Source organism: Rhagoletis pomonella, unplaced genomic scaffold (genome assembly GCF_013731165.1).
Source record: "Rhagoletis pomonella isolate Grant_MI unplaced genomic scaffold, Rhpom_1.0 Rhpom_scaffold_00014, whole genome shotgun sequence".
NCBI lineage: Eukaryota > Metazoa > Arthropoda > Insecta > Diptera > Tephritidae > Rhagoletis > Rhagoletis pomonella.
In genome coordinates, this window is record NW_023458568.1 from 17301666 (window position 1) to 17329413 (window position 27748).

Consider the following 27748-nt stretch of genomic DNA (forward strand, 5'->3'; position numbering starts at 1 on the left):
AATAAGCGCAAGTTAGAAGTAGCCCTGACCTACCGTTGATTTTTGGCATTATTTCTAAGGTTTCGTAAATTTCTTATTATCTAAATTGAATAGGTTAAAAGGTTTTTTTTATTATTTGTTAGATTTAATTATGTATTAAACAAAAAGTAGCAGAAAACTATTGTTTTCATTAAAAACGCGATCGCCAACTGAAAAATTAAAATAGAGGACTGAAATTTTGCCGCAATTTTTCTTTGTTTGTGACCAAGGAAGAAATTTTCATATGGGACTGAAATAAAAAACATTATTTTTATTTGACACAAAAGTTATTGCATGCATGTATGTATTTTGAATATTCAGAATACATATTAAGGGTATTCAGACTATACTCGTTAAGGTCTTAATTCGGTATTCGGTAACTCCCACCATTGTTTTGTTTTTGTAAATTGACGAATATATCATTACCAACTTAACGAGGTGGCAAGTCTGATAATGGGGTAACACACGCGTTAAAATGTTAGCTGATTCCTTTCTGTCATTTCATACATTTTATCAGTTCATACATTTTATCAAAAGTTCAATAAATCGTTCCGTTGTGGAATTAATAAATGTTTATAAATAAAAGAACTTCACGTCATCTGATTCGAAAGTAATTTTAACCAGAAAAAGAATAAGGAGCTTTCGAAGTTGAAAGTGTTACCGAGTTACCAGATAACGAATTAATACATTAACGAGGATATTCTGAATTCCCTTATTGAGAATATCTCGTTCTAAAAATATTTTGTAGATAAATGTGTTCCACAGTCTTTCAAGGTAAAATGTATAATATTATGGAAACTGCTATCGAATTTAATTGTTTAGAAACTATAGCCACCTTCGATTCGTCAACACTTAGAGAGTGGCTAAACAAACCAGTAACTGACATAAACTACTCACAATAGTAAAACTAGTATAATATTTGCATAGAGATAGACCCTCTAAGCGACTTAGCACTACAACGGCCAGGTCTTTCACCTACCTAGAAAGCCCGTTGTGCCAAAATTGGCACACTATATTTTAAATGCGTAAACTGTATGTGATGTGATGTGAACTGCATCCTTGCTTTAAGAATTTTATTCATTAGGATCAGATTCTGAACCTTCAGAATCATACTCCGCAGTATTGCGCAAAATGTTTATCTAAAACTTGGTCATTTCACCGTTCACAATGTAGCACAATATTTATACTGTTCTAAAAACCTGAGGAACATGAAACAATTTTTATTTATATTTGAACAATCTGTTTATGAAAAATATAACTTGTCATTTGTGCACAACCATTTTCCAATTGGAAATGCCAATTGGAGCCATGTTCTGCTCCACTTGCTCTTTCCATCGCAGTGGGGGCCTCCCTCTTCCTTTGCTACCAACAGCGGGTTCCGAGTTGAATACTTTCAGAGCTCGAGCGTCGGTGTCCATTCGAATGGCATGGCCATGTCAGCGGAGCCGCTGTATTTTATGTCCATGGCATTGTAAAGCTCATACAGCTCACTGTTCCATCGCACAGGGTCAGATTTTGCCAATATGGGACGTCAAATTTCAATTGTAGCCAAAGGTTTAGAGATATAAACTTAAAATTTGGCATGATTTTTAAGAAGAACATAAGCTTCAATATGGTTATGAATAGGACAACCCAAAATATGCTTCTTAAAACTTATTTTAAGCGCTTAAAATATGCCAATAAATTCTAAATATATGCTCCACAAATTTTAAAATCTGATTTCAGATTTGTAATCAGCGACCTTAAAAACATATACATAGAAACAAAGTGGTGTCAAATTGTGTCAAGGCGTCTTTGAGCAAATATGTAGTTTTGTCCTCAAGATTTGGATTTCAGACTTCACCGATCACTTACAATAGATACCACGGATACGATGTAGCACATTATTTTTACATGTATAATGCGTTCCTCTATGTCCATGATAAATTTCAAGTGCGATGTCATAGGTAAATTTTCGCAAAAATGTTTACATTTTTGCGCGCCTGTAAGCGGTACTGTGTCTCGGTAAATATGTGTAAGTGATAATTTTTTAACTTCGTCCAATGTCAATTGATAACCACACAAAAGGCCAACGACGATAAAATAATGTTATTTTTAAATTTTTTGTTGCACAATGTTAACACTCTGGGGAGGCGTTGTCCCGCTAACTGGGTGTAAGTGGTTGGTTTTCGTGATTTACGTGAATAAACTGAAAATCTTAGCATACTTTTTGTGACGATAAAATAAGTCACTAAAAACTGTCGCTAGCTCCCGAACTATTATATGCTGATATTTTTTCTAGCTTATTTTATTTCGAAAATCTTCAATTTGATTTACCTCTATAGAAATGTGTCTTATAGCATGTTTACGTTACCGTGTTGTGTAGCTCGTTCTCGTTTTACGCTGTAAAACTAGTAAACGCGCTGATCAAGTGGAGTGGTACGAGATTCGGACACTCTTGAATTCTGGAAGATCTTCCAGCAGTCTAAAGGCGCTTGGACTTCACAGTCCCCCCCCCCCCCACTGGACTGATGAATCCTTTCCAAATAAGGATCCCCTCAAGGGGTGAATGGGAGGAGGATTCAGTCCTGATCTCTTACTCCGACTCAGCAGGCATATACACTGATGGCTCCAAGTTTGATTTGAACGTAGGTGGTGGAGTATACTCGCAAGAACTCTAACTTAGCCTCAGCTTTTGTCTGAGAGACCTTTGCAGCGTTTTTTAAGCTGAACTTACAGCAATAAACGAAGCTGCAAATGGCTGATCGATTCTTCTATTAATTCGCATGCAGTAGCCATCTTTTCTGATAGCCAAGCAGTTATAAAAGCACTTAGTTGTGATAAATCGTCGTCGAGGATTGTCATGAAATGTAGACGTACCCTAAATAAGCTGAAAAGGAGATATGTCACTAATGTCGTATTTGTGCGAGGTCATAGAGATGTACCGGGCAACTGTGTTGCGGATGAACTGACAAGGAAGGGCACCTTACTGTCAGCTATCAGTACTTCTCGAGATGCGGTAGAGCTGGAAAAGCATCGATGTTTGTGCAACATCGATGTTTGAAAGAAAAACATCGATGAAACATTGAATTTGTTTCAAAATTTGAGAATTTGGCTTTTTAGCCTTTATCTTTTTAAACTTAAGATTGGAAATAAATTCTATTAAATAAAAAGCGGTTATAATAATATAGTTTAGTTTTTTCTATATTTAACTTGAATATAATAAATTATAATGCTTTTTTCCCTTCAAGGGCTTGAGATCAAAAATCACTTATGATCAGTTTTGCCAAAAGCAGGGAAAAGAGGCTACATGTAGAGAAATTCAGCCCTAAATTTGCGATGTAGGGAAAAAAACAGACTTTCAATATTAACTTAAATGTAGGGAATTTAAAAATTTTGCATTTGTCTCTTTTTTAAATATTAAACAATAGCAAATTGCAATCATATATACTAATTTTACATTCATGAGATGCCATAAACTACAACTCGTTCATTTCTAGTATAATAAAGTTTCAAATGGCTAAAAATAACCGCTGATTTTTTAGAATTTTGCTTTGTCGCATTTACTTTCATATAGCGAGTAAACACAATTTAGTTTTATATCGAAAAAACCGCAACACCTTCGGAAAAAAGCTCAAAATATTTGCGAAATTTTGTTGAATTTTTTTTAAATATTGCACAAAAGCTTGAAACCTGAATTTGTGCGGTTTTTGTTAAAGAATGAACAAAATTTTTATAAAAAAGTAACTCAAATTAAAAAACTTGTCAAAATTTGGTGCGACTAAAATTTGTTGACCACTCTATGTATGTAAATATTATATGTACATTTTTTATTATCTATTTGTCAACTAACTTTATAAAAGTTTGGTTTGGTTTATGAATGCATAAATGAATTATACTTAAAAATAAAATAAACAGAAAGACCATAGTCGGGTCAATTTAGACATTCGAGCTTACAAAAATTCCCACCGAGCTGAAAATTAGTAGGATTGTTCAAAACACCATCTAAAATGAAATCGAAAAAGTCCTCATCGATCCGATACCTGGAAAAAAAAGTTACTCGGGGTCAAAGATCACAAAAACGGGGTTTTCGCGATTTTCAGCAAAACGGTAATTTATCATAAAATTAGTTTAGACAAAAATTGTATATCATTGTATTGTATCTATAAAAAATGTCTAAATACTTTTTGTCCTAAGAGCCACCGTTTCGGACATATAACGATTCAAAAAGTTGGAAGAGTTGTAATCGGCATAATTTGTATAAGTACAACAAAGGTGGCGTGGAAACGTGTGCATATTATGACGATTACAACTCTTCCAAGTTTTTGAATCGTTATATCTCGGAAACGGTGGGTCTTAGGACAAAAAGTATTTAGACATTTTTTATAGATAATTATAATTATCTGATATACAATTTTTGTCTAAACTAATTTTATGATAAACTTACCGTTTTGCTGAAAATCGCGAAAAACCCGTTTTTGTGACCTTTGATCCCGAGTAACTTTTTTTCCAGGTATCGGATCGATGAGGACTTTATAGATTTCATTTATGATGGTGTTTTGAACAATCCTACCAATTTTCAGCTGGGTGGCAATTTTTGTAACTTCACTCCTATTGTTGGTCTTATTTGACCGGACTACCAGCAGTATATCAAAAAACGTATGAACATTTTTTTGTTTGAAAATAAGGAGAGATATCCATGGGTGGGAATTTTACGAAATTTCGGGCAAAATCGGGGAATTTCACTGCCGAAATCGGGGAATTTTCAAAAATGAATTGGCTACCCTGCTGCAGTAGTAGGTGAGAGAGTGACAGTGGAGACTCCAGCTTTTGGCGCCGAAATGTCAAGCGACATTCGAAGAACCTGCAGCAAGAGAAGTTTGCGACGATAGAAAAAGAGCGCGATTAACTACAATAATTTCTTTTACGGCTGCGTTAAACTGGCTGCACACGACGAACATCTGCGCACACATATGCGCCAACATGCTCGCTGTCGTTTGCTACAGACGGCGAGCGGCTCATAAGCAGAGGTGGGCACCCAATTTGCCAAACGACGTCGTTTCCGACTCGTTTTGGTGAACTTACCGGCGGGTCGCAAAAACGACTCCCCCGCAGCCCTCAAGAACGATATACCAGCGAACTGCAAAACGACGCTCAAAGTTGCTAGAAAATTAAAAACAATTTTTTTAGTTTAAAATAGTTTAATTTAATTCATTGAATTTTTTTCAAAGTTTTTTAAATATACATAAAGGCGGTTCTGCGCATTTTCATCCATATGAATTTTATGACAGAAAATGCATGCTTTGAGCCACTTCAACCTTGTATTCTATTATACATACCAAACTTCAATGGACTTTAAAACTGCTTCATATGTGTTTCTTTAATGCAGAATAAAAATCTTAAAATTTTTATAAAAGCTTGTTAATTTTTTTCATATGTACACAAATGCATATGTATATTGCACAATTTTAGAATTTTGGACTATATGGTCCTTGTTAAAAATTAAACCCAATTTTTATAAAGATAACTAAAAGGAAGTAACAAAAAAATAAATTGTTAAAACTTATCAATATGACAGATAGTATATTTATGCAGACGACTGTGAAACATTTCTTTTATTCCGTTTTGAGATCCTGTCTCCAGCATAATGGAAATATCTTTTGGTTATTCGCTTCATTATTTCCTCAGATTCGTTGAATTTTTGCTGGAACGCTTCTGAAATAATATTAAAAGTATATTAATCATTTTTGAGAGCTGGGCATTGTTGTGTGTCTACAAATAATTAGTAAGTAAGGGCAGTAATGTAAACACACATGTGACTGCAATATTATATAATAACGTTCTTAACAACAACGTTAAGAATGCAAGCAAAAAGAGTTATGACTCATATATATGTCACAAATTGGGCAAAGCGTTAGCGGCCACTTGCTTTGTAGAAACGATCATATTGCAGCTTGCACATGTGGGTCACTTTTGTGAAGACATTTGTAGTGTTGTATTTTCTCAAGACGATGAACTTTGTAGAGCAACTGTGAAACAATTGGTTTCACAATTGATATTTCTCAATATATGGGAAGTCAATATAAATCTAATTAGAGTAAAAGAAAAGCAATGAGCCTTTACTACAAGAACATTTAGAAAATGCAAAACTACAAAATAATGAATTATTATTGGTCACAATATGAAAATTTTGGAAAAGTAACTTAAAATTGGGAGTGTCTTAGATTTAAGGAGAAATGTAAAATTTATTATAAAAGCAGTGTTTGTGCACTGAACTAATTAGACTTGTTCTGAATCAAAAATCGGCGGCATTGCCTCGTTTTTTCTAACTTGTCCCATCAATAAAAAGCCAAAAGTTATAAATACTTAAAAATAATAATAAAAAAAAAATAAACATAACATGGCGATCCTGCCAAATTGGCACTATAATAACTCTAATAAAAACAAATCAGCCAAATGTACTTCAATATATTTCGTTTACATACATTTAATATAAAACTTTTCGACTACATTTCAATACATCTGATTTATGTTTAAATTATACTAAATAAACAACACGTGAAATATTAACCTTGAGTGTTTGGTGTCCGGATGGCGGCAGGGCTTATAGCGTAAGCCCCACATATGTACATACGACCTATAGCTTATTAATAAATTAATATGGGTGACCCCCTTGACCCACGCATCACGGCATACTTATGTAACTATATTTCAAATCAAACAGTTTTGCCAATGAAATGTTTACTTAGGTTGCGGGAAAACTTTTAATGGTGAATACCACTTTTATCGGATCCAATTAAGATGGTTTTCAGCCGTATTAACTCATCCGTTAGAGTAGAACTCCATACCAAGCTTTTCGTATCCGTAATTTATTGATTACTCGATACGAATGGAACGAAATAACTGCTTTTTCTCCAAGGTCATCTTGTGGCCGCTGTGGTGTAGTGGTCAGCAGTGCGCGCTACCACTACGCAGGCCTGGGTTGAATCCTCGTTCAACCCAACTTAAAAAATAAAGCACGCAATGGTAAACCACCGAGTGTATTTCTGCAATGAAAAAATTTTGCATTATTTCCCATTGCTTATTTATACTATTTGTAGCTGAAACAGTTTACTGACAGAAGGAAAAAGATCTTTGTTTATTCCAAAAATACAATTAAACAAAAAATGTGATATAATTCATATGAAGAAAATAATATTCACAAAATATTTTTACTTATGAAAAGTGTAACAAAATATAGGAAAGCGTCGCACAGCGGTTTGGATCGCAAATCTAGCTGGACGAAACTATTTAAACAAATACTCGTTGATGGATCTTTACACCACTTCTTACCTAGGGGATTTTTGGGTCGCTGATTACGAATCTGAAGTCACTTATCAAAAATTCAAAATGGCGGATCCAATATGGCGGACGAAAATTTAAAAAAATCGGTAGATTTCTATGTAACTGGGTATCTGGGGGTTTTCTGGGTTGCTGATTACGAATCTAAAGTCATTTACTTTATTTACTTCGGAACGAGCATTTTCATCAGATATTTCATTCAATTTACTAATCACATAATCACGGACACCTTGTTGTGTTTTAGTTAGAAGTTTCAGCAACACTTCTCCAAATGTCAAACAACTCACTTCTTAAGGTTTTATTTACCATGACCAAAATTTGAGATCACAGCAAGAAACACAAATAAATTTCAGAAAAAACTTTATAACAGCGCTTAAAGATTTGCATGCCTGTTGTATAATTTTTTAATTTCAGAAAGCAGAAAATTCGCGAGTTACTATTTTTTGTTAACTCTTACATAACCAAAGTTTTTGTTACTTCAAGTATTTTTCTGTTTTAACACACAACCCTTATGTATTCAGATACATTCCTGTTAATAACTACTTTTGAATTTTGAGATTTGACATTCCGTCACTAAAATGTAAATATCTAAGCCAATTGGTTAGACTTGGTTATCGAACTTACCCTCTGCATTTGCGAAGGTGTAAAGAATAATATGAAAGTGGGTTTATAACGGCCTTCGGCGGCCTTTACTTTTCCTACTCTTTAATTTATGTTTTTAATTAATCAAAACGACGATTTTTCAGAATAAATTTGCTTATACCAATGTGGACATAAATTGCGTTATGACCTCTGAATCTATAGCGGAATATGTGTAATTTTTTGTTTATAAAGCCAATTTGCAATTATGCAAATATTTGTGAGTGCAATTAGCAATCTTTTAAGTTAAATTTCGGCTTTTAAAATAGAGTTCTCAAATAGGCGGCGTTGACTTACCTTTTTTGTTTTTTTTTTCATATGTTAATGCTTTAATAAATGCAATTTCTATTTGAATGTATTGTCAGGAATGTATTCCAAGTACCATTAAGTATTTTAAAAACAAAAAAAAAATTGACTTTCGTCCAGCTAGATCTGCTATCCGAACCACTGTGCGTCGTCTTTAATAACATGCTTTTTAATATGTTGCAAACATTGCTGGAAAACCTTAAAATGTTTGCATGAAACCATGGTGCAATAAACAGGTGAAGGAATAAAACAGCTTTCTCGATTTATTTTCTGACATTCAGCTGCCTTATAGTCAAATTTTAAAGGCAATTTTTCAAATTAGGCAGTATCAAAATCTTTCTTCTCGCTCTTATTACTTAACCGGGTATAATTCTGCCATTGCATGGAACAAACAAAAGTTGCCGTTCCTGTTCGCAGCATAGAACACAGAGAATATTGTTTTGAGTTTTATCTTCAGTTAAAGTTTCTGCGTTATCATCACTTACTTCACAATATCGGAACTGTGGATTTCGTTTACGAAGACCAAGCGAACATGTGATACAAAATAGTGATGTAAAAATATGTGAAACTTTACCTACTCTCAGACTTCTAAATTTGAATTTATACTAGGTACAAGCCGGTGTGATGAATGGCGCAGTCCTTCAGGCAGTACGCAGTTCTTAAGATATTTGCTACGCTTTTTACTACGGTTTTCAATTTTTTTTTGTGAAAAAAGAGCACAAGGCAACCCAGGTTTGCAACAGAAATATATTCCCGTTCCATTATTTTTTGAGGAAAGAGTGAGGCAACAGGCTGTGAAGTATCAAAAATGTCAAAATTCCTTGGACACACACATGAAATAATGGCAAATTTTTCTTGACCGATTTCTTGAGAGCTGCATACCAGCCTCTCTGACATTCGGCTGCCGTATAGTCACATTTTATAGGCAAATTTTCAAACAAGGCAGTGTCAAACTCTTTCTTCTCACTCTAATATTACCTCACCTGGTGTAATTCCAACATGGGTGGCGTGCTTGCAATAACACCATACGCACCATTACTCGGACAGCAGTTTCAGAAGTGAACTTCTTCTTCTTTTTTGGCGCTGTAACCGCCTAAGCGATTTTGGCCGAGTTCAGCAAAGCACGCCAGTCGTTTCTCCTCTGTGCCAACTGACGCCAATTGGAAACGCCAAGTGAAGCCAAGTCCTTCTCCACCTGATCTTTCCATCGAAGTGGGGGCCTCCCTCTTCCTCTGCTACCACCAGCGGGTTCCGAGTTGAATACTTTCAGAGCTGGAGCGTCGGTGTCCATTCGAACGACATGGCCAAGCCAGCGGAGCCACTGTATTTTAATTCGCTGCACTATGTCCATGTCGTTGTAAAGCTCATACAGCTCATCGTTCCATCGTCTGCGGTACTCGTCGTCGCCAACACGTAAAGGCACGTAAATCTTCCGCAAAATCTTTCTCTCAAACACTCCAAGAGCCGCTTCATCGGATGTTGTCATTGTCCATGCTTCTGCGCCATATACCAGCACGGGCATGATGAGTGACTTATAGAGCGTGGTTTTCGTACGTCGAGAGAGGACTTTACTCCTAAATTGCCTACTCAGTCCAAAGTAGCACTTGTTGGCAAGAGTGATTCTGTGTTGGATTTCAATGCTGACATTATTATCGGTGTTAATGCTGGTTCCCAAGTAAACGAAATTCTCTACTTTCTCGAAATAGTAACTGCCAACAGTGACGTGGGTGCCAAGGCGCGAATGTGCTGACTGTTTGTTTGATGACAGGAGATACTTCGTCTTGTCCTCGTTTACCACCAGACCCATTCGCTTTGCTTCCCTATCCAACTTGGAAAAGGCAGAACAGACTTCGCGGTTTTTGTTACCGATGATGTCGATGTCATCGGCATAAGCCAGCAATTGCACGCTCTTGTAGTAAATTGTTCCCGAGCGGTTCTGACGGAGCTGGTGGTATTGCTCAATGTCACTTTACATAGCCGTATGAGTTTTGAGGGGATGCCAAATTCAGACATAGCGGCGTATAGGCAACTCCCTTTAGTGCTGTCAAAAGCGGCTTTAAAGTCGACAAATAGGTGGTGAGTGTCGATCCTTTTTCGCGGGTCTTTTTCAAGATTGAGCTTATTGTGAATACCTGGTCTACGGTGGATTTGCCAGGTCTAAAGCCACACTGATAAGGCCCAATCAGTTCATTGACGGTGGGCTTCAGTCTTTCACACAATACGCTCGATAAAACCTTGTAACCTATGCTTAGAAGGCTGATCCCGCGGTAGTTGGCGCGAATGGCGAGGTCACCTTTCTTGTGGATTGGGCAGAGCACACTTAAATTCCAGTCGTTGGGCATGCGTTCATCTGCCCATATTCTGCCCAAGAGTTGATGCATGCACCTTATCAACTCCTCGCCGCCTTACTTGAATAGCTCAGCTGGCAGGCTGTCAGCTCCAGCAGCTTTGTTGTTTTTCAGCCGCCTTATAGCTATACGTACCTCGTCATAGTCTGGCGGTGGAATGTCGACTCCGTCATCATCGACTGCGGGCTCGGGTTCTTCTTCTCCACAACTTTCTGTACCATTTAGTAGGGCAGAAAAGTGTTCCCTCCATAATTTAAGTACGCTCTGGACATCAGCTACTAGGTCGCCATTATTGTTCTTACAGGAGTACGCCCGGTCTTGAAAGCTTCCGTAAGTCGCCTACCTCTCTGGTAAAATTTTCGGGCATTCTTCCTGCCGGCCAGCATGTCAAGCTCTTCGCACTCACGTATTTCGGCCTCTCTCTTCTTATTGCGGCAAATACGTCTCGCTTCCCTCTTCAAATCCCTATAGCGGCCCCACATAGCGCGCGGTGCGCCCGATCGCAGCGTGGCCCTGTAGGCGGCATTTTTTTCTGCAGCTCTTTTTCTCTTGCAGTTGTTCCTTCGGGCTCGCTGAAATCCAACTACTTCTTCGGCGGCGGTACTTAATGAGCGGGAAATATGGTTACACTGCTCGCATATGTCGGTTTGTTGAAGAGTGCTCTCTGAGAGCAGGTGTGAGAGTCGAGTAGCGAAAGCGCTGGTTGTCTGTTGTGATTGCAGCTTTTCGACGTTAAGCTTTCCATGCATATTTGGGGGCACATTTTTGCTGAACAGAGGCGAGTGCGTATCTTGGCTGCAACAAGATAGTGGTCCGAGTCGATGTTTGGGCCTCGGAGTGTGCGTACGTCTAAAACACTGGAAGCGTGCCTTCCGTCTATCACAACATGATCGATTTGGTTTCTCGTTTTTCGATCCAGAGACAGCCACGTAGCTTGGATCTTTTTATGCTTGAACTTGGTACTGCATACTACAATGTTTCGGGCCCCGGCGAAGTCGATCAGCCTCAATCCGTTGTCGGACGTTTCGTCGTGGAGGCTGAATTTCCCGACGGTGGTTCCAAAGATCCCTTCCATTGGCATTGAAATCGCCAAGCACGATTTTGATATCATGACGGGGGCAGCGCTCGTACGTGCGATCCAAGCGCTCATAGAAGAGAGCCTTGGATGCCTCATCCTTCTCTTCCGTCGGGGCATGGGCGCAGATGAGCGAGATGTTGAAGAATCTCGCTTTGATGCGGATTGTGGCTAGACGCTCGTCCACCGGGGTGAACGACAGTACTCGGCGACGGAGTCTCTCTCCCACCACAAATCCAACTCCGAATTTGCGCTCCTTTACATGGCAGCTGTAGTAGACTTCGCAAGGCCCCAGACATTGCTTGCCTTGCCACGTCCAACGCATTTCTTGGATGGCGGTGATGTCAGCTTTGGTCCTTACGAGGACAGAGGCACCTCCCCCATTAAGGGTCCGGACATTCCAGGTGCATGCCCTCAAATCGTAGTCCTTTAAACGTTTGCCGTGGTGGTCATCATAAGGGGGGTCTCATTCGAAAAACTTGTGCGCTTAACCTGAAAAGCATTTAAGCGAATTTTCTTTACTACTTCACTGAGGAAGGTATCCGAATCCCTATGAAACCTAATATTGGAGGAGCGCTTACCACGATGAAATTACTGCAAGCGAAATTTTTTCCGAATGGTATCTAATTTTCCATTTAACTATGTACATAAAATGATAGCCATTTTCGTTGTTCTGCGAGAAGAGCAAAATAAATAAAAGCTTGTAAAATTAGGGTAAGTGTAGAGCCAGTGCAGGTAAACGTAATACTTTCTTTCATATTCGATAATAGTTCAAAATTTTTAATTAGGTATCGCTATTGTGCAGGTATGTTGAATCCATCTATCGGAGCAGTTTCCTTATAAATGTTAAAAATAATGCTGCTGATGCGCAGTTTCGGGTAGGTATCTTAAATGTGCACTTACGCATAAAGGCAGCAAAGCAAAATATACTGTACTTAAAAATCCGTCCATTTAACTTGTTCATGTACTACTTTTTGTCAAATGTAACTGCTTTATTACTCATTATTAAGTTTAAAAGTTGGTCTTATTACTCAAAAAGCAAATTTGTGTTATTTCACATTCAATTGGGAAAGAACACAAATTTGCGTTATTTCCGTTTATGTTATTTCCAGTTGTATTCCAACTCTTAAAATATTTAAGGTATTTTGTGTCCTTATTTTGAATATTTATCTTTAATATAGCGTTATATTAGCATACAACTATAATTTAATTTTATTTTTTTTGTAGCTTCTGTCCCTTTTCGCACCTCTCTGCGTTGACTTTCTGCGTGCGCTGTTTGTACGTTATCTCAATCAACACTGGTGCTGGGATATGGAGAAAACTTTTCCCCAAGTAAGTGCTCTTACACAAATACATGCACATACATACATACCTTAATTCACAAAGGCCCTACCCAACACTTTTCGAAACTGGGATTTTCACAGATTGTGGTAGGATATATTAAAATACACCTCTGGCTAAATCCCTTTTAGCCAAAGAGCAGTATCGTGTGTAGGGGCCTTTAGGACTGCTTTGCCGATTCGATACACACATCCCTAGTGACTGCTCCGATTGTTTTGCTTATAAAAAATTTTATGTATATCTCTGCGGTTACATTAAATCGTTGAATTTGTGCCCTTTTTTATACCCGAGCGCACTTCTGCACAAGGGTATTATAACTTTGTTCACATAACGGTTGTTTGTAACAGGCAAAACGAATCGAGATAGATATAGACAAATGTATACATAAATGATGATGTCTGTCCGTCCGTCCGTCCGTCCGTCCGTCTGTGCACACGATAACTCGAGTAAAAATTTAGATATCTTAACGAAACTTGGTATGTGCACTTCTTTTGGGCGTATGACGGATGGTATTGAAAATGGGCGAAATCGGACAATAACCACGCCTACCTACCATAAAACGGTAATTTACAGAAATACGAAAACTGCGATATTTTAGTAACTACTAAAGATAATTCACTCAAAATTGATATTTACAATGAGTTTTAGACGAAAAATGAGAATATTGAAACATTTTGGCAAATGGGCGTAGCCCATTTCATGTGTATATTTTGGTAACCGCTGCACCAATTTCTTCCAAACTTGGCCCAGTTATTGGCCCTGGTACAGCATACGAAATGGCCGAAAATTTTTAAAATCGGGCAATAACCACGCCCACATCTCATATAACGGTAATTTAGAGAAATACCAAATATTCGATAAATCATTAAATATTAAAGCTAATTTATTCAAAATTGATGGTTACAACAATTCTTAACGAAGAAATATGTTTGTGATAAAAGTTTGGAAAATGGGCGTGGCACCGCCCACTTATGATCACATATATGTATCTCGGTAACCGTTCTACCAATTTGACCAAACTCGGTACGGTTATTGTGCTTGCCACATAAAAGCAAACCGTTGAAAATTGTTGAAATCAAATCGGACTAAAATTACGGCCGCTTTTCATATAACAGTCAATTTCAGAAATGCTTGAAACTTCAATATTTCGAAATTTAAGGACGCTAATTTACTTAAAATTTATACACCCCGGCTTACCATATAGCGGTAGCTTTCGGAAAGGTGGAAAACATATATTTAATACTTGCGCCGCGTATTTAATGTTCGGCTCCGCCCGAACTTAGACTTTCTTACTTGTTCAATTTATATTTTGAATTAATAATAACGCGAATAAGTGAATTGCGATTTTCGAAAATAAATACATTCGTGAACATAGAAAATATACAACTGTGTTTAAATATTGGTCCTTTAGCGCCATAGTTGAACCAAAAACCTGAAAAACAAAACGCATAAAACTGAAAAATTCACAAAAGGTGACTACAGGAGGAAACAGCACCAACAACAACAACCATACGAAGGAAGCCGGCAGTATATTAAATTACTAACCCAAAGTAATAAAAATTGTAAGTAACCTCATTTACTTTCAACGCCAATATTTTCGCATATGGCCCAAATCGCCGAAAACGAAACCAAGGGGAAAATTTTTTTTCTCAGGTTTCGCAGATTTTGGATTATTTCTGGGTCATACATATTCTAAGGTATCGGACAACATCAATATTAACGCGAATCTCCTTCTCTAAAACATGAAAATTCACTTATTCTTGAGACATCTTTAAATAAACGAAAATTAAAAAAGCACAACACGAAACTAAATGGTAGTTTATATTTAAGGTCCACCACTTTTTTGCATTATACTTGCCTCTCTTCGCGTGCCTTGTATTATTTTGAAGTTAATAAAAAAAGGTATTCGACAAAAAAATCAGCGATTAGTTTTCTATATGAAAATCAAGTCGGCAGTATTTTTTAATGTAATGTAACAGTCCAAAATATTAAAAAGTTTTTTGGCGCGGAATCCACCAAAATAAAAAAAAAGAAAAATATAGTTTTCTTCGAGCATTTTCGGCCTTATTTCACAGCAAAATAAAATAGTTCCACATACTCTTCATTACCAATATGTTTTCGTTGGAAAGCTATTTGTAACGTAACAGTCTTTTGAACTAATTTAATTTTTAGGTAACCTTTTTTCCTATTTAGTTAAAGATAGGGCTCATTTTACAAGCAACATTGGAAGCTATTTAACGTGTTATTGTCCCATAGTTAAAACTGTTATTTTTTCTAACTTATATAAACTGAGAATATAAGAATTACGTAGAAAAATAAAAAACGCGAGAATTATATTATTTCAAAAAGGAATGAAGTCAAGAGAAGTGGAATAAGAAGCGGAAAGAAGAAGATTTTCCGATTAAATAATAAAAAATCTATTGGAATTATTTCGGCTATTTTTCTAGTACTACTATTATTCTACAAAATGCCGATTCCGAATCTAACATTTGAAGGGTAAGAATAGTACTAAATAGCATAGAGCAAACAAAATAAGCCATTAAAGCCGTTTTTCGTGAAATTAAACGCGAAAAACTCAACAACTTGGCGCAATTCTAAGATCGAGTTCGAGTTCTACGCAGAAAACTACTTTGGAAACGACCTACGGCTGCACAGCATCAGAAACTTTGCAATCTGTATTCATAATTATCATGTTCTTAATTTCTTTGAATTACTTGTCACATCGCAAGACTACTGAATTCATGCTACTTATTGCATAAAACACACTAAAAGCGATTTAAATACCTAATTATAATCCTATCGCTACACGTATATCGCACAGGTAACGTAACAGTCTTTTTCTGTAACGTACCAGTCCGACTATTTTTTACAAATATTGGCCTCAAAATTAATTTTATCAGTTCAATTAATACGTAGTTCTTGAACTCCATCCTGAAGCTAGGAAACTGTGTACCAACTTTTGAAAACATTATATTAGGAGAGCAGACTTTTTCAATAATATAAAAGTACTTCCAAAAATTGTAATGCAACAGTCCACTGTTGAAAAATTCATAACTCCTAAACCACAGGAGTTACAATATATGTTTGTATGTATTAAATAATGCCACATACTTATGCTTTCAGATGCAAAAAGAAAAATTATCCGAAAATTGTATTCTCGCGAGTTTCAGCGGTATTTAAAAATCAGTGTGAGCCAAAATGTAATGTAACAGTCCGCGTTTTGGGACATATACACATACATGTACATGCTTAAGTGAAAAACGGAAAACTTGCAGTCCCAAATCGCAAGCCAATATCCATAAGCACTTATGTATATACCTCTTATATGTATACAAATTCCCAGTAGGAAAAATTCGCTCAAAGTTCGCTGCCCAGTAGGAAATTTATAAGCGGAAAAATTTTAACGTTTTAACGCAATCAGTGCGAATTTTTTGACAATTTGGTAAATTTTGCGGCCCCAGCAAAGTTCAATAACCCCTTTCAGCTACCCAGCAAAAGGAAACCAAATTTTACGTCGAAAGTGTAAAGCGAAAATGCGTTTGCCCTATTATTAGAGGCTGTAATACGTACGTTTCGGTAACGTACAGTTTCGGTACTGTTTGCTTAGTTTCTCTTCGTTCTCTGCCCCTTCACGAAAACCAATTATTTAATTAGCACCCTGTAAAAAAAAAAAAACTTGTTTTCTCTTGTTTCCTCTTGTAAAACAAATTTTGCCACACGTCACTGATAACCCGTTCCTATACGGTAAATTTGTTTAATAAAACAGAAAGCTATTCACTTATTTCCGCAAATTCCGTTGTTTGATTTCTCGGTCGCGTATCCACTCCAATTCTTGTATAATGCCTCCCGAAAGAAGCCCAAAAAAGAACTCCTTATATGGCGAGTTTTCTACGCAAACTGATGCGCCAAAGACTCCGGAGATAGATATTCACTCGGAAAACCAAGGGGCAGTTCCAAAAAAGGTAACACGGAGTGAACCGGCGTCACGTAACCAAAAGGAACGCGAATATGACCCATCTATGAGCGTTTTCATATTTGAGGCTGACAATTTGGTACATTTCTGTACCAAATTTTCTTCACTCCCCATAGATGATCTAACGGTGAACTTGCTTAAATCTTACATACAGGACATAGACGAATACTATGCGGAAGTTAGCGAGCATATCGGAATTTATCGTTGGCTGCAGATGGCGAACTACCCCCAACGTTCAAATTAGTAGCCAGGAATAAAATGGAGCTGTGCTAGGATCGGGCACACAACGTCAAGGCCCAAATTTCGGATCTTATGGACGTGCAGATGGCCCAATGTGCGAAACGTCTCGTCTAGCAGAGAAACCCCATTTTCCGGTAAAGGAGCAGGAAAATACCTTTATGTGCCTGAATGTCCCACCCTGTGACACCGAAACTTTCTCCGGAGTTTACGAAGAGTGGGCATCCTTCCGTGACATGTTCACTTCAGTTTATATTAATCACCCCAAACTTACCACTGCCCAAAAACTGTATCATCTCCGATACAAAACAACCGGAAAAGCCAGAGCCCTGCTTAAACAATACGGTCTTTGCGGTGAAAACTTTACGCTTGCATGGAATACTCTCAAGTCCCGATATGAAAACAAAAGAATCCTGGTCGACAAGCAGATTAAAACTCTTCTTGGGATACCAAGTACATTTTGAAAACAGCGAAGCATTACAGACACTTCAAAATGCTATCAACAATTCTCTGTATGTCTTAAATTCTCAAGGCGTCCCGACAGAGAATTGGGGCCCAAAACTGGCGAAAACTGCTTCTCATTCTCCCACTTAAGAAGTGACTGCTCAAGTCAAAATACGTGCGCAGTTTGCCATAGAAACCATCATTCGTTACTCCATGTGACCACTCACAATGATCAAAGCCAACAGGAAAAAAACGTATCGCAGGCATCCAACCGCCAAACAATAAGGCGATCCAGGAAAGCTCAAAACCCGAAGGAAACACAAAACAAGGAAACCATAACACATCACAAACACCCACAAACGCGACTGACAATTCTCAGTCACCCGCCAACACATACAGTCCACAGGTGCAATCCATGCACACAGTAAACGAAGGAAAAACTCTACTTCCAACAGCTCTCGTCTTAATAGAGCATCTCGGAGTACTGCATAGGGTTCGAGCTCTCATCGACCAAGGTTCTCAAAAAACGTTCATCACCTCGAAAGTGCAAAATCGTCTAAGGCTCCCCACCCGAAAGGCTCAATACGAAATTTCCGGATTGGGTGGAAAATTAATTCAAAATTCCAGCCATATTTGTTCCGTGAAGTTAGTTTCGCCGAAAAATAGAAAGTCGAAAATCGTCCTTCCACAATTGACAAGACTTCTTCCTACCTTCACTATTGAAAAACCCGATTGGAATCAATTCGCCATGTTGGACTTGGCAGACCCCAACTGTTTCCAACAAGCCCAAATCGATATGATTATCGGCAGTGATCTGATCCCTGAGATCATGCTCAGTGGTATACATCGCAACATATGTGGAAGCCTGCTCGCGCAAAATACCATATTTGGATGGATCATAAGTGGACCCATCACTTGTGAAGTGGCAGTGTTCTCGACACAAGTGGAAAAAGTTTCTAACGAACTCCTTAGTACACAACTAAGACAGTTCTGGGAGCAAGAAGAACTGTACCCTGTACCGATCTCAGAAGAGGATATAGCACGCGAGGACTACTACCAAGGGACCACATATCGTGAGCCAGACGGTAGATACGTGGTGAGACTCCCCTTCAAATCAAGTTTCCCAAACTTGCATGCATTAGGCCAATCCCGTAGCTATGCCTACAGCCAGTTGATCAGTATGGAGAAAAATCTCGCCAGAAAAGGCAATCTCAAAGCCATTTACGACGAGATCTTAGAAGAATATCTTACGATGGATCACATGGAACCAACCAGCTCGCAAGAAATCGCCTCAGATAGCAAATATTTCTCATTTTATTTGCCACATCATGCTGTAGTCAGACCTGACAAAACAACTACAGAGGTGCGCGTTGTTTTTAACGGCTCTAGGAATACTAGCTCTGGGTATTCCCTCAACGATATCCTGCACGTTGGTCCCGCTCTTGAACCCGATCTAATGGCCCTGATATTACGGTGGCGATTATATCAATTCGTTTATAATGGGGATATAGAGAAGATGTACCGACAAATCCGTGTTCATCAAGATGACCAAGAGTTCCAGCGAATTCTCTTTCGCAGACCGCATAACTCAGAATTTCAAGACTTCAGGCTGAAAACGGTTACATTCGGAGTAAACTGCGCTCCATTTCTAGCCATTAGAACCCTTCAACAATTGGCTAAGGATTCACGCAACAGGTTCCCACTCGCTGAACAAGTGCTTCTGCGAGACACTTATGTAGACGATATTTTATCAGGCAGCCATACAATTCAAGATGCTGTGAATAAATAATCAGAAGTTATAAAGACACTCGCTAGTGCTAGATTCCCACTCCGCAAGATAACGGCCAACAACCCAAAGATTCTGGAAAAAATCCCGAAGTCAGATCTCCTTGATTCCGACTTTCTAAAATTTGAGAGTACCAGTAGTACAAAAACACTAGGTATGAGATGGAACGCTCTTTCAGATACTTTTTCCTACTCCGTTGCTCCCATTAATGCTACAAAGACTGCCACGAAGCGGCAAGTCTCATCAACAATCGCAAAACTGTTTGACCCGGCAGGATGGCTCTCGCCCATTATGACTCAAGCCAAATTACTTCTTCAATCTTTATGGCTAGAAGGTACCGATTGGGATGAAGGCGTCAAGCCAGAATCGCTAGTGAAATGGAATAAAATTTTGGAGAATTTACCTCATATCTCCACCATCGAAATCCCTCGATGGGTAAAGTTTTCACCCATACATCGTCTCCAGCTTCACGGATTCTGCGACGCTTCAGAAAAGGCATACTGCTCTGCTCTCTACCTGCGCACAACGGATCTTGACGGAAAAGTCGCCTGCCACCTCTTAGCAGAAAAAGGAAAAGTGGCAGTGATAACGCCACAAGGAGGCATGTCATCAGCCGTGAAAATCCTGCAGACTTGGGTACCCGAGGTTGTAATCCGCGAGAATTGGCGTCCAACACTCTCTGGTGGAATGGCCCAGATTGGCTTCTACGCTCCGAAGAAGCCTGGCCAAAAACTATCGTTTCGACAATTTTGCCTCCCGAGCAAAGAAACATAGTTGTCAATCTCGCTATAGAAGAGCCAGCCGATGTGCTCGAACGGTTTTCATCGTTTCCTCGTGCGTTGCGCGTGCTTGCTTACGTATTTCGGTTCCTCAACCATGGGCTCGCGAAAAGAAGAAATACTCCCTGTACCTCGACTAATTCCCTGTCTCACGTCGAAATTCAGTTTGGCAAAACGAGGCTCCTTTCGTTGGCACAATCACGATATTACCCATAGGAAGTAAGCGCACTATCCGCGAGAAATCCCTTGTCAAAGAAAAGCTCTCTCTTAACTCTCAACCCTTCTCTCAACAAAGAAGGTCTCTTGAGGGTAAACGGACGATTATCCCAATCCGGGCTCATTTATAATGAACGCCACCCCGTAATTGTGCCCGAAAAGTCCCGATTTTGTTGCTTGTATCTGACTTTCCTCCACAAACTACTTCTGCATGCAGAACAAAGTCTAATGTTTCGCATGGCCCGCCAAGAGTTTTACATTCCCCGGCTGAAGCCGCAGATTAAGAAATGTATCCACCTCTGCAAAGTCTGTGCGCTTCATAAACAGCGGGCTCAGTCTCAAATCATGGCTGCGCTTCCTCCAGAACGCTGTAGTTTGTCCACCCTTTTCTCGACAACTGGTGTAGACTTCGCTGGTCTATTTCAGATTAAAGCGTCTCAGCTCAGAACGGCAACCTTTCTCAAAGGTTATGTTTTTGTTTGCTTCTCGACCAAGGCTGTGCATCTAGAATTGTGCTCTAATCTCACAACAGAAGCATTTCGCGCAGCTTTCGCAAGATTCGTCGGTCGAAGGGGTCTGCCCCGTAAGATTATGTCCGACAACGGCACAACCCTCGTTGGAGCACACCGAGCGCTCAGCAGAGAATTTCTGGAGTTTTCGAAAGAAGTCTCCAAGGACATTCTATCAAATTATTCCCCTCAAGGAGTTGACTGGGTATTCATCCCCCCAGGTGCCACTCATATGGGCGGCCTTTGGGAGTCAGCTGTCAAAAGCTTCAAAACCAATTTAAAAAAGATAGCTGGCAACCATAAATTCAATTTCGAAGAGTTATCCACGCTTCTAACCCGTATTGAGGCAGTTCTGAATTCCCGAGCTTTATCTCCCCTCTCACATGATTCTAATGATATTTTAGCTCTCACCCCAGGTCACTTTCTGAGAGGCGCTCCACTCACGCCGGTTCCCGAACCCGACGCGGAAAACATCTCACTGGTCAACCGATGGGAAAAGCTGAAGGCTTTACATCATCAGTTTAGCCGTAGATGGAAGGATGAATATCTTAAGGAGCTCCACAAGCGCTATAAATGGTAACATTCGCAGAAGGATATCGAAGAAGGTCAAATGGTGGTTATCAAGGACGAGCCGCTACCCCCGAACGAATGGCGGTTAGGACGCATCATTAAAATTCATCGCGGACCCGATGGCTATGTCCGGGTCGCAGATGTCCGCACGCAGTCGGGCGTACTTACACGTCCGATTGTGAAGTTGTGTGTTTTGCCGTACTCGTAATTAATAAATCCCTTTATTATTCCTATACAATCACTTTGCTTTCAACTCATCTTATACCAACACTAAAGCCCTTTCTATTTACAGTTAACATGTCCGACGCCGAGGTCACCCGCTGTCAAATCTGCCATCGCCAACACGCATTGTGGTTTTGCAAAGGCTTCAAGGCTATGAATCCCGGGCAACGCGACGACGTGGTACGCGCACATGGCTACTGTCGCAATTGTTTGGCCCGGTCCCACATCACCGGCTGCTGTGACTCGCGGCGTAGCTGCCAAAGATGCGGTCTCGCCCATCACACCATGCTGCACGTCGAGGAAGGTCGGGCCAGTGATCGACAGACCCGAGCTACACAGGCCAGACGTCGTGATTACGACCAGGCCACCTCGCGTAACATTAGGCATTCCCATGCCCGATCTTCGCACTCACGCTCCCGACACCGGCGCGAAAGTAGAAGCCGCTCCTTGCGGCGCCTGAGCAAAAGCCGCTCCCCGCGGCGAGTAAGCAGAAGCCGCTCCCCGCGGCGCGGAAGCAGATACCAGACTCCGCGACGTACGAGTCGAAGCCGCACCCCGCGGCAGGAGAGCAAGAGCCGTTCCCAACTGAACCGCAAATCACGGCGTGCTAGCAGAAGCCGAACCCCATTAAACACGAAAAAGAGTCGTACGCCAGAGCGGTCGACACAAGACCGGAACATATCCGCACAGCGACGCTCCGTACGGTTCGCCCGAACTCCTTCTCTTAAACGAAGTGTTGGCTTCCGACATACAAACCGAGACATCGAGACGGCGCGCTACCAAAAGGAAACAGCGAGATCCCTACTCGCCTCCGCGATTCGATCCTTGTCGGACCTTCGAGACGTTTTTTAATGACTGCACAAGTGCATGGCGTTCCAGGATGGCTAAACCCCTTTTAGCCAAACAGCTGTATCGTGTGTAGGGGCCTTTAGGACTGCTTTGCCGATTCGATACACATATCCCTAGTGACTGCTCTGATTGTTTTGCTTATAAAAAATTCTATGTATATCTCTGCGGTTACATTAAATCGTTGAATTTGTGCCCTTTTTTCAATTTATATTTTGAATTAATAATAACGCGAATTCGTGAATTGCGATTTTTGAAAATAAATACATTCGTGAACATAGAAATATACAACTGTGTTTAAATAACCTCCATTAAAAATATTATATTGTTAGTACCAAAAACAACGGAGTTATGCCGCTTTTTAAATTGCTCTATCCGTATGTATGCTTTGATTTTTGTAATGTTTTTTGCTTTTCCTGTAAAATAAAAAATTTGCTGGTTAGGGCCTTTGTGAATTAAGGTAACGTAAGTAAGGTATCTGCATCACTTGGACTCTTCCCTCTCCTCCGTAGTACGGCGACTTCAAAATCGCTGAGAACATTTTGAATTTGATTATCAACCAAGGACAAGTGTGGATGGGTATATTTTTCTCACCCGGTTTGGTGCTAGTCAGCCTTGTCAAATTAATGATTTTGATGTACTTCAGATCTTGGATTGTTCTGACATGCAACGTGCCACACGAGGTAGTATTTAAGTAAGTGCTAAGAAAAAAACATATTTCATTGTATCTGCAATATTCGAACTCATGATCATGTCTATTTCAAACAGGGCATCCAAGTCTAACAATTTCTACCTCGCTCTACTTCTCACGATGCTCTTCCTCTGTGTGCTGCCGGTGAGTTATGCTATTGTATGGCTACGTCCCTCATGGCACTGTGGACCATTCTCAAATTATAATCGAATCTCAGAATTCGTCACCAATGCGACCAGGGAAGCGCTACCTAAGTAAGTTGAAGGAACTTTTTATTTCCATTCCTATTTTCCACTAAAGTCGTTATACATATTGTTTATCCTATCAAACAGGGAGCTTCATAGACCATTGAGTTATTTGACTTCAGCAAGTACTGTTATACCGCTGCTGCTTCTACTAATCCTGATCATTTATTACCTGGTCTCATTGACGGGCGCGTTGCGGGAGGCCAATCAAGATTTGAGAACTCAGCTTCAAAAGGAGCGTGAAGAAGAGCGGAAAAAAATCTTCAAGGTACCTGAAATGAAACCGACTGAGAATAGCGCAGCAGCACTGACCAGCAGATGGCGCAAAGTTCTTGAGGCTTCATCCCCGGTCACACCAACACCACCCCCAGATTTTGAGAGTGAAGAATACAAAAATCAGGCAAGGAAAGGTATGTCAATGGACTGCTGATTGGTGCTTTATTTTTTATATTTTTACTGTTATTACTTCAGAACTGATTTCACGTATCATGAAAGAGGCTCTGCGAAAGGGTTCGGCTACCTCGGATGATGATTCCGTTAATAGACATGGCAGGGAAGATGATGATACTGATACTGAACACCACGATTCACTGCCACATGACGAAGATGGAGGAGACAAGAATTTAGGTTTGACGAAATTGCAACAAATAAGACGAACGCGCAAGCCTTCCCTTATAGACATCGTACAAATTGCCAAGAGCGAGAGGGAGCGAGAGCAACGAGCTTCATTGTCAGTGAAAGAGAGGAGTAAATGTAAGAAAGATAAAGATAAAGAGAAAAACAAGGAAAGAGATGCAGAGAAAGGAGAATATGAAGATCAACCAAAAACAAATAAGGCAGACAATGGTAAAAATAGCGATAAAAGAAAAGAAGCGGTCAAAGACGAAAGAAATAGACGAAGGGTGGAGAAAGCGGAGGAAGAAGATAATGGAAAGGGAAGAAACAAAGATTTCATTAAAGATGAAAATGGTGATGCAGCATTTGATAAGCGCATTTTATACGACAAGGATAATGGAACATTTAAGCTTAATGCTGATAGCAATAAAACCCAAGCTAAAAAAAAAACGGGCCAAAATTGCAATACGCCAACGCAACAATTAGATACCGATAACGATCCCGACACCAACACTCGCATTGTAAATGAACGCAGACAAAGCTTATTGCGTAAAAAACTCGAAGAAGATCGACCAGCAGATAGCGACAACACTCCATCGCCTTTGATGCCAGATAATCAAAGTACTTGCCAAATCCCACCATCCATCGATGACGTGAAAAACAGTAACTTCGAAATTATAGATGAGAAACAATCGGAAAACAACTGCGAAAAAGATAGACCACTTCCAAAGCATAGATCATTCAGTGTACGTGGCGGTACTTTTAAAATACGTCGCCAAAAGTACAAACCAACAGAAGGCAGTGTTTTTAAATTTGATGAGAAACCAGTTGGAAGCACAAATAACGACAAGCTCGATAAACCAGGAAGTGATCCACCCAGCAGTGCAACGACACCAGCGCCAGCCCGGTTCAGTGATGGTCTAGCAACACCAACGTTTGTGAACTCAGAAAAGCTTTTCAATCTTTCGCGTCAAAGTCGCAAGAAAATCGGCACACTTTTTGCACTAGTCCGCGACACAGTTAACACCAAATGGAACGATGTCGAGCTATCGCCTTGCAGCAGCGCTGATCCAATTACACCAACAACACAGACAACACTTGCCTCAGCAAACGATAACAACACTGGCACTATCGCAATCGAGATACCACCATCACCTGAGGTTGAAACCACACCCAAACCCCAATTCCCTACCACGATTCCTGAAATCGCTGCAATACCGAAAGATACAGAACCTAATCATCCATTAGAAATCCCAAGTGCGATTACAACAAAAACTGTCGATCTGTATGATCCAGAAGACCTGGACAAGCCTGGGGCCATAAAATTAACACATAACAACGCGACAGGACGACGTAAGCCCATTGGACGTACACAAGCTGCACGTCAGGACTCACAAACTTCAGTATGGTCCGATAATATACCAATAATAACAATCAGTACAACGGGAAGTGATGAGTGCATCGCTCAAGCAGATCCAGAGAAAAGGTTGTCATCACCAGTTGCCCCAGCGAGGTCAGTCACAGCTACGAAAGAGAGTGTAGTCATGACTGTCACAACATCAGGGCTCCCAACTCCCGATCCTAAAGAAAGGGACATTCAAATTGGCATCGAAGACAAATAATAATTAAAAGCTTTAGAAAGTAGTACCTTGCGGAATTATTTCATTATTATTCTAGATACTTAATTATTTTAGTAGCAATTATCAGACTTACATATTCAGTTGCGTATGTAGTATGCGAGATCATAAAGCCAAACAAATTTTGTTTCAGTAATTTTATGAAACCACGTTAGTTAGTAGAAAAAATTCCAAATAAAGTTAATTAAAACTTCAATCAAAAGTTTTTACATTAAGATTAAGGCTTAGACACCTTGGAAGCAGGAGGCCATAAATAGAGCAGCCGTAGGGCGCTCAAAGTGTTCAAAGTGGAATTTAGTGTTCACAATTCACTGGAGCCTTCATTTTTCACTCAAGTTGTTAATTTCTTTTTTTAATGAAAGCTAATAAAATAAGTGAGCCCGCTTTTTGAATTTTTGTTTGTTTATATTAAATTTTTTAGTGCAAAGTGCTGAAAATGTAGCTATTTTGAAGAAAATTTGTCCTCCTCTCCCAGTTAATAAATGTTACATATTAAAAACTAGTTGAAAACAAATGTACGGTTACCGCCAAAGAAAACAAAAATTTCAAATGTCATAAAAAATTTTCACCAAAATTAAAAAAAATTTAGTTTATAGAAAAATGCTAGGTATGCAGTTTTATAGATCATTTAATTTTTGTATAATAAAGTGCAATTTTCAAGTGGTTAAGAGGTCGCGTTGAATTTTAATAATTTTTAAGCTAACATTTCGAGCACATCTGCATGCTAAGTGGAAAATAAATGCGTTTGTTATATCTATATATTAATACGCTAACATAAATTTTTTTTTTATGGTTCCGCAATTGATTGAAAATTACGGCCAAAGCCGTCGTTTAAACATTTTAGAATTGTGTATAGATGTTGCTGCAACATGTTCAATTTGACATGTTTCGCATGTTGTTCCACTTCGCATTTGAAATTAAGCTTTGAAATAAAGATAAATATGAAGATGAAGAAATAAATGATAACGATGAAGTCAAAAAAAAGAAGGCAAAAGTGAAGATAAAGACGAAAATGGAGACAATGACAGATACATAAGAATTAGGGTAAATGAAAGGGTACGAACATTTCTTGAATTTATGAAGTGAAACTTCTTTAGCGGCAGTTGGTTGGTTGGGAGTAAATTGTCGAATTCAAGGGGAATAATGCACATGGAAATGGTTCTCAGCGGTTTAGCGGTTTGAGAATAAAAACAAAAACAAAGATGCCTAGAGGTACAGGCAAAAACGAAGATCAAAGTAAATCTAAACACTATAAGGTAAAGATGAAGAGGAATATGCAAAAACAAAGATAAACATGAAGAAAAAGATGAGGATGAAGATCGATATTGTTATCGATATAAACCCCGATATTGTTATCGATATAATAATCGATATTGCTATCGATAAAATAATCGATATTGTTATCGATACTGTTATTGATTAAATAACCGCTATTATAATCGATATAATAATCAATATAATGATCGATATTGTTATCGATAGAATAATGGATATTGTTATCGATATAATAGTCGATTAAATAATTGATTTTGTTATCGATTTAGTCATTTATATTGTTATCGATATGTACAATAATCGATACTGATGATTGTTATATTTATCGATGAATTAATCGATTTTGCAATCGTTGTATTTTTCTATATGTTTAAGGATATTGTTATCGGTAATTTTATCGACACATTTATCAACAGGGTTATCGATATAATAATCGAAACAAGGAATGTGATCACATTACATGACATAACATCACATTATATCTCATGATATGAAGAGGCATCACATGATATTACATTACATAATATGATATCACATCACACGATATCTCGTGACATAAAATCATATGATATGACATCACATTATATGGCATGACATCGAATGACTTGACATAACATGATATGACATCGTATGACATGACATGACATTACATGACG

At 39.0% G+C, this 27748-nt stretch overlaps 1 protein-coding gene across 1 annotated transcript in view; it reads left to right on the plus strand.

Moving 5' to 3' along the window:
- Positions 1-25961, plus strand: part of LOC118749289 — a gene marked incomplete at its 5' end in the record, with an annotated part of 57238 nt that extends 31277 nt beyond the window's left edge. The window contains 5 exon segments of the mRNA XM_036484085.1: positions 12934-13038; positions 23142-23323; positions 23398-23574; positions 23653-23975; positions 24037-25961. Of these exon segments, the coding sequence (XP_036339978.1) occupies positions 12934-13038; positions 23142-23323; positions 23398-23574; positions 23653-23975; positions 24037-25802 (2553 nt within the window).
- Positions 25962-27748: the final 1787 nt, after the last annotated feature.